Source organism: Pseudoliparis swirei, unplaced genomic scaffold (assembly GCF_029220125.1).
Source record: "Pseudoliparis swirei isolate HS2019 ecotype Mariana Trench unplaced genomic scaffold, NWPU_hadal_v1 hadal_142, whole genome shotgun sequence".
Classification (NCBI taxonomy): domain Eukaryota; kingdom Metazoa; phylum Chordata; class Actinopteri; order Perciformes; family Liparidae; genus Pseudoliparis; species Pseudoliparis swirei.
This window is the reverse complement of record NW_026613378.1, coordinates 1-7,595: the sequence shown is the minus strand read 5'-3', so window position 1 is coordinate 7,595 and position 7,595 is coordinate 1. Positions and strand designations below refer to the sequence as shown.

At 43.0% G+C, this 7,595-nt stretch overlaps 1 protein-coding gene across 1 annotated transcript; it reads left to right on the top strand.

The window, feature by feature from the left end:
• Nucleotides 1-594: 594 nt before the first annotated feature.
• LOC130191542 (V(D)J recombination-activating protein 1-like) lies at nt 595-4,656 on the top strand. The gene is given in 4 exon segments (XM_056411169.1): nt 595-929; nt 1,014-2,149; nt 2,931-4,591; nt 4,594-4,656. Coding segments are annotated over 4 exon segments (3,195 nt in total).
• Nucleotides 4,657-7,595: the final 2,939 nt, after the last annotated feature.

Genomic DNA, 7,595 nt, shown 5'->3' with positions numbered 1-7,595 from the left:
CTTGTTTTGTTTTGCCTCCTATTTGGTCAATATGTATGTATAATGAAATAAGTTTCCTGTATCTCTGATTTTATTATTCACATTTAAAATGCCAGTCGGAGGCACTCGGAGCTCCAATTCGCTCTCCAGCCAAAAACATGACTAATATACAGTAAATGATTGGCAGCCTTGCAGGGGTAAGGTTGCGCATTTAACAAACTCGCTTTGTCAAAGTAAAAAAATGCACAATGGCTCCCTTAGCGATGGGTTGGGAAATGGACGAAAGGAAAATATTTGTGCTGCTCGATCTCCAAATGCTTGTCTCCTGCATTTTACACAAGATCTAAATGCCACTTATGGTATAACACAGGTTGGGGCTCGCTACTCTCTGTTCAGTGGGATTTGAGGGTACCTTGGTGTCTGAATTCAAAAGGAATCAAGAAAAGCGGTTAGATTGTGAGATGGGCTCAATGCCGAGAAGGCACTTGGGATATTTCAGCATTTAAAGCATCCACAACCGTGTATCTGAAAATATTTTCATACTTTTGTGATACATCAAACAAACCTCTCCTCTCCTTCCCTCTCCTCTCCAGGGACTGTGGACTAAGCCACATCATGGTGGAGGAGAGCCTGGAGACAGACGGCCCCAGATCCTCTCTGCCGGCTAAGCTCCGCCATCCCCACTCTCAGTACTCTCAGTGGAAGTTTAAACTGTTTAGGCTGGGGTCCATGGAGAAGGCCCCTGTGGCCTGTGAGACACAGCATGAGAAAGGAGCCTCGTTAGGGAACCCTCCTCCTGCAGATCTAAACAAAGAGTTAGATAATGGCATCGATCCAGGGAGTGTTATGAAATTGTGCCTGGGGGGAAAAAGCAAGGAAAATGTAGAGGGCCCTGGCCAGAGAGTTGATGTGAAGCAACAGGAAATGGACACCCACATGAATCAACTGAGGTGAGTAACTGTCACGATAGTATGTAAAGGTTAATTGTGAATTTATTTCAAAACATTTGACAGCATTGTTTTTCCTCTTTGAAGGTGCTTGTGCCGTCTCTGTGGAATGACCCTGAGAAAAGTCAAAGGACCGGTGCGCGATGTGAATGGAGATCTGGATGAGATCAGCAAAGGTTCTCTCCGTAAAATGGGATGCAAGTTTACAAGCTGGCCCGGTATTGTCCTCAAAGTCTTTAAAGTGGACGTCACAAAGGACACAGAATCTGTCCACCCTCTTTCCTTCTGCCAACGCTGCTGGGTGGTAGCCATAAGAGGAGGGGGCGTCTGCAGCTTCTCCAAAACAATAGTCCCAGAGTGGAAACCCCACTCCTCCACCTGCCACCTTTGCTCCCCCAGGAAACCTTCATTCCAGCGGGATTCTGGGAGAAAGAGGCGGAAAGACATTCCCAGAGCGCAGAGTCTGGCAAAAAGGACCCAGAGGGACCATGGCAACAACATTGCCATTGGTGAGAAGAGGGCTCTGAGACCATTTGGAGACTATCATCATGGTCCTGTGCAAAGTGCCTGGAGGAAACACAGCATCCAGAGAGGGCAGTGGGTGACGAACATCACCCACTGCCAGAAAGACCACCTGGATACCCAGCTGATCTCTGAGAATCTCCCTATAGACTTCATCTTTTCTTTCACCTGCCTGGTATGCGACCACCTGCTCTCTGACCCAGTCCAGTCGCCCTGTGGACACCTCTTCTGCCGCAGCTGTATTCTAAAATATAACCACGCTCTGGGACCTCACTGCCCGGCCTGCAACTTGTCCTGCGCCATTGATGACCTCGCGCCGCCTGCCAAAGCCTTCTTATCAGCCCTGTATTCCCTGTCTTTGCTCTGTCCCAGGAGCGGCTGTGGCAAGCAGGTCAGAATAGACGCATTTAAAGCTCACTGTCTGGGCCATGAGCTGGACGAACAGGACGATAAGCAGCAGTCATCAGAACTTGACAACTACCTGTTAACCAATAAAGGGGGGAGACCTCGTCAGCACCTGCTATCACTGACCCGCCGTGCCCAGAAGCATCGGCTGAGGGATATGAAGAACCAGCTGAAGGCGTTTGCAGACAAAGAGGAAGGCGGCGACCTGAAGTCTGTGTGTCAGACTCTGTTTCTGCTTGCACTGAGGTCTGGGAAAGAACATCGCCAGGCAGATGAGCTAGAGGCTACGATGCAAGGTAAGATGCTATTAAGGCTTTTGTTCAATCAACATATAATAATTCTGCCTAGCCAAAGAAAAGGGACAAAAACAAATGGATAAAAGTGTTTGTTCATTAATATTTCCGCCTATCTGAGGAATACAGTAAACTCATAAATAACAATGAGTTGAAAAGTTCACTATTGAAGAGAGGGAAGAAGATTTTGATTGACAAACATTTCATTATTGTCCATCTGTTTATTGAACCAGTGTTGCCCACTCAACCCCTACCTGATACTCTCCCACGTTCACTCGATGCCTGCTTGTCCGTCAGTCTCTCAGTCTCACACTCCCTTTAATGCACAATAACAACTCTTGTGAAGGGGCTGTTAGAATCAAAACAACATCAGCAGCTCTTGTATCTGCAAATTACACAGACAGCACCATCTTCCTCTCTAGGGAATAGAAGCCAGCTGGTGTCTGTTTTCATCTGCAGCCAATACATCACTTTTGCCAGCTTCGCTGATTCACCCTCTGTCCCCTTATAACATTTAGAAATTAGGAAATATTGGATTTTGTAATCATGGGCTTGTGGGCTTTTGACAATGACACATTCACATTTGGGTGTTACATTTATCTGTCTCATAGTATAAATGAGTCTAAATGTGGGATATCAAATGAGGCCATGTTCGACACTGCAGTTATTTTCAAAGCACTAGGAATGGGCAGTTTGGTGTTAAATAATTCTCTAAATAAATCCCTTTTTATTTTTTCTCTATCTGACTCTCTCTAAATCCTCTCTTTTCATTCTCCCTCTCTAGGCAGAGGCTTTAGTTTGCAACCTGCTGTGTGCTTAGCCATTCGGATCAACACTTTCCTGAGCTGCAGCCAGTATCACAAGATGTACCGAACTGTCAAAGCCACCAGCGGCCGCCAGATCTTTCAGCCCCTCCACACCTTGCGGGCTGCAGAAAAAGAGCTTCTCCCTGGCTTTCACCAGTTTGAATGGCAGCCAGCTCTCAAGAATGTGTCTACATCTTGCAGTGTTGGCATTATTAATGGGCTCTCTGGATGGGCTTCCTCTGTGGATGATTTCCCAGTTGACACCATCACCAGACGGTTCCGCTACGATGTGGCTCTGGTGTCAGCGTTGAAGGATCTGGAGGAGGATATCTTGGAGGGGCTGAGAGAGAGTGGGATGGAAGACCGTGCTTGCACCTCATGCTTCAGTGTCAAGATCAAGGAATCCTGTGATGGCATGGGCGATGTCAACGAGAAGCACGGTGGAGGACCAGCTGTTCCTGAGAAGGTTGTGCGTTTTTCTTTCACTGTTATGTCGGTCTCTGTCCTGGCAGACGATGAGGAGGAGGAAGACGTTACCATCTTCACTGAGCCAAAGCCAAACTCAGAACTGTCCTGTAAGCCCCTGTGCCTGATGTTTGTGGATGAGTCAGACCATGAGACACTCACAGCTGTCCTGGGGCCTGTAGTTGCAGAGCGTAATGCAATGAAAGAGAGCAACCTCATCCTGTCCATGGGCGGACTTCCTCGTTCCTTCCGCTTTCAATTCAGAGGCACAGGATATGATGAGAAGATGGTGCGCGAGGTCGAGGGCATGGAGGCCTCAGGGTCCACCTACGTCTGCACTCTTTGTGACTCCACTCGGGCACAGGCCTCTGAAAACATGGTGCAACACTCCATCACTCGCAGTCATGAAGAGAACCTCGATCGTTACGAAATATGGAGAACCAACCCCTTTTCTGAGTCTGTAGATGAGCTGCGCGACAGGGTTAAAGGGATCTCTGCCAAGCCCTTCATGGAGACCCAGCCAACGATGGATGCATTACATTGTGACATCGGCAATGCCACTGAGTTCTACAAAATCTTCCAGGACGAGATCGGAGAGGTGTACCAAAAGTTCAAACCCAGCCGGGTGGAACGGCGCAGCTGGAGGGCAGCCCTGGATAAACAGCTTAGGAAGAAAATGAAGCTTAAACCAGTGATGAGGATGAATGGGAACTATGCCCGCAGGCTTATGACCCAAGAGGCTGTGGAGGTGATCTGTGAGCTAGTGCCCTCAGAGGAGAGGAGGGAGGCTCTGAGGGAGCTGATGAGGATCTACATCCAGATGAAGCCGGTGTGGCGCGCCACCTGCCCTGCTAAGGAGTGTCCCGAGCAGCTGTGCCGCTACAACTTCAACTCCCAGCGCTTTGCCGACCTTCTCTCCTCCGCCTTCAAATACAGGTACAATGGAAAGATAACCAATTACCTGCACAAGACCCTGGCCCATGTGCCTGAAATCATAGAGAGAGATGGATCCATCGGAGCCTGGGCCAGCGAAGGGAACGAGTCTGCAAACAAGCTCTTCAGGCGTTTCCGGAAGATGAATGCACGTCAGTCGAAGACCTTTGAGCTTGAGGACGTGTTGAAACATCACTGGCTCTACACCTCCCAGTACTTGCAGAAGTTTATGGAAGCTCATAAAAGGACTCTGCCAAATCACTGTAAGCCACCATTAACCAAGTAGAGAGCCAGGACTTTATGTGAACTTTACGTTTGAACATTTAATTGATTTCAAGGAAGTTATATACTATGTTAATTGCCTCTCTGTAATATGGACTTTTTTTTTACAAATCTACATCATCCTTTACTTTTGGATTTTTACCAAATACAAATGTCATGTTATTCTCACTTCATCTTTTGTTAATGTGTGTTTTACTTGATTTTAATATTTGATTGTATTTGTACTGTCGTGTTTTATACATATACGTGTACCTGTCTTTGTTGGCTGTTAGTTACACTGCAGAGTGGAGAGCCGACGAAAATAGAAGTAACACGGCGGTTTCTGTTCTCTTGCTCTTCGCAGAAAAGTTATTTTTTGTAGATCTACACTGTCTGTGAAATATGGCAAAGTTTATTGTATTGCAGGGATATGACACATTTATGAATTTATATAGAGAGGATATTTATGGAAACAGATGAAAGTGCTGTAAGTCATGGAAGGAAATTGTGTTAAAAAGACTACATTTGTGGCCACTGTATTAATATATCATTTGAGCTGGAACAAAATGCAATCACAGAGACCCAAATGTTCTTTGTTTCATGAGTGCCCTCTGAAAAAGATTACTTTAGTGCTTTATCGTGGGATCCCTGAGGGCGAGAATAGATGCCAGGTCACTTTGAACCAATTTTTATCTCTTTTAGTTTTTGCACAGTGGAGGATAGATGATACTTATTCATATTCTTCACATGGAATAAAGCATATACTGACCTTTTTGTTGATATCATAAAAATACAGTGTGGTCCATTACAAAGCCTAATACCCTGTAGACTCTCCAGCTGGCAGGGATTTTTCTTGAGTTCTTTATATAACCTGGCACTTTCTCTCTGCTGATATTTCTTCATTGCCACGGTTGACATAGGAGCGGGATGAGCGGGAGCTAGAAAGACCCGAGGTAAACTGATTTGCTGGCAACTATATTTGTTTGATTGATTGATTATATCTTTTTTTTCTACCCTCATCATTTTATATTGTGACAGGCAATTTTATTTTTCTATTTGATTTTCTTTTACTGTCATAAGTTTAGCCATGCCAGCTGATAAATATTCACATTTCATCTGGTAGTTGTCACTTTCCTAGAATACCACCATGTTTTAGAGTCTAACTTGTCTCATATTTGTTTTTTTGCCATAATGAATTGCATTTCCAAAGTAATGGATGATGGATGGATGATTCACAGAAATACACTTGCCCACTTTCCACCATGTATTTCCTCATTTTTTGGTTTCCATATTACACTGAATATCAGGTGAACTGTTTTCTTGGGTTGCTTCAGACTTTCTGTGGTGATTTATTTTTCATACTAGTACTGTATTACACACTGAAGTTCCACTACTTTATGTTTTACATTTTCAATGTTATAGATTATTCAGATATTTCTGCTGTATTTTTTTAAATTTTTTACAGCAGACGACTTTCCATCATTTTGATACCTTTATGCGGAGTTTGTACATTCTTTCTTTGTTTCCTATGAAAGAATAAATAAAAACCACATCTGACCTGAGCTTGTTGTTTGTTTTTATGAATTAAACAATTTATATTAGATTCTGTCTTTTAATATTGAGGAATTTAAAATTCAGGTACATTTTCACGACAAATGCAAAGAATAACAATAATGAATGGGTTGTCATACAACTAACAGAAACCCAAACTAGAAACACTGCAGCAAGATATAAAACATTAAGATCAGTCACATGTACAGATTGTGAAATCCATCAATAAAGTGAACGAAGCACTATAATGATATTTAGGTCATGGTTTGCTTTTTAATTAATTTCATATAGTATAGGTATTTTTTATACATTTTAATGAACTTAATTAGAAAACAATTAAGGTGCATGTGGTGCTGGAAGTGAATATTCTGAAGTGTTTATTTAAGTCCTTATTTTCACTGTGGTCCTTGATTGAAAATAAAATAACTGCATATTAATGCTAACTAGAAACATATATCAAGATTTCTGTCAAAAAAATGTTTAAGAAAACACATTTGAAATAAACATGTATGAAGACAAAATCTGAGGCTGTTTAAAAAAAAATTGAGTATAGNTTTAAGAAAACACATTTGAAATAAACATGTATGAAGACAAAATCTGAGGCTGTTTAAAAAAAATTGAGTATAGTTCAGCATACTGGATATTTTTCATTCAGTAATCATCATTTTAATAATAGAAAGAATTGTAACAAATTCCGCTCCATCTTGCCATGGAAGAAAGTGTTTGGAAATAAAACCTGTGCTACTAAAAGAAATACAAATGTATAATTAACTATTGTACAGCTGGTAAAAACTTAAACTAGAAACAGTGCAGTTAGACTTACTAAATACTTGGTTTGTTTGTGCTTTGTCAAACAAAGTAAAATTCTACTGATACGATATATACACATATGTTAGACAGGAGACATCAAGTTTCAATTTATTATTTATTTTATTCACAAAATGTTTCACATTGACAAGCGATAAGCATATTATGTTTTTATTTATCAATTGTTTATTCACCGAATATCAACAAGAAACCTCCTAAATAGACCCAGCGTTCCAGAGTGACCATCGACATACATCTTAAACTGGAGTCAGTCAAAAAGCCGCCTCAAAAACCTTTTTTTGGCAGGTGTCATCTTAACTGTTGGAGGAGTTGTTCTGTTTTTAACTTTCATGGGAGTACGCTTCAGAGGCACAACCTGTCGAGGTGGAGTCATCTCCTGGTAGGGAAGGCCTCCGTGGTCCTGGCAGAAGTACCTTTTGTTGCCCTGAGAGAGCCTGAGCAGCAGGGTCTCAGACAGCTCCATGCACTGGGCATGGACCCAGTGCCCCCCCTCCCCTCTGGAGCAGAAGATCATGGCTGGCCGGTAAAGCTCAGTGGAGTAGTAGGGCTCCCAAGTGTTGGCATCCACCCGACAGCCCAGGCAGCATTTCATCCAGTAGCCTGTT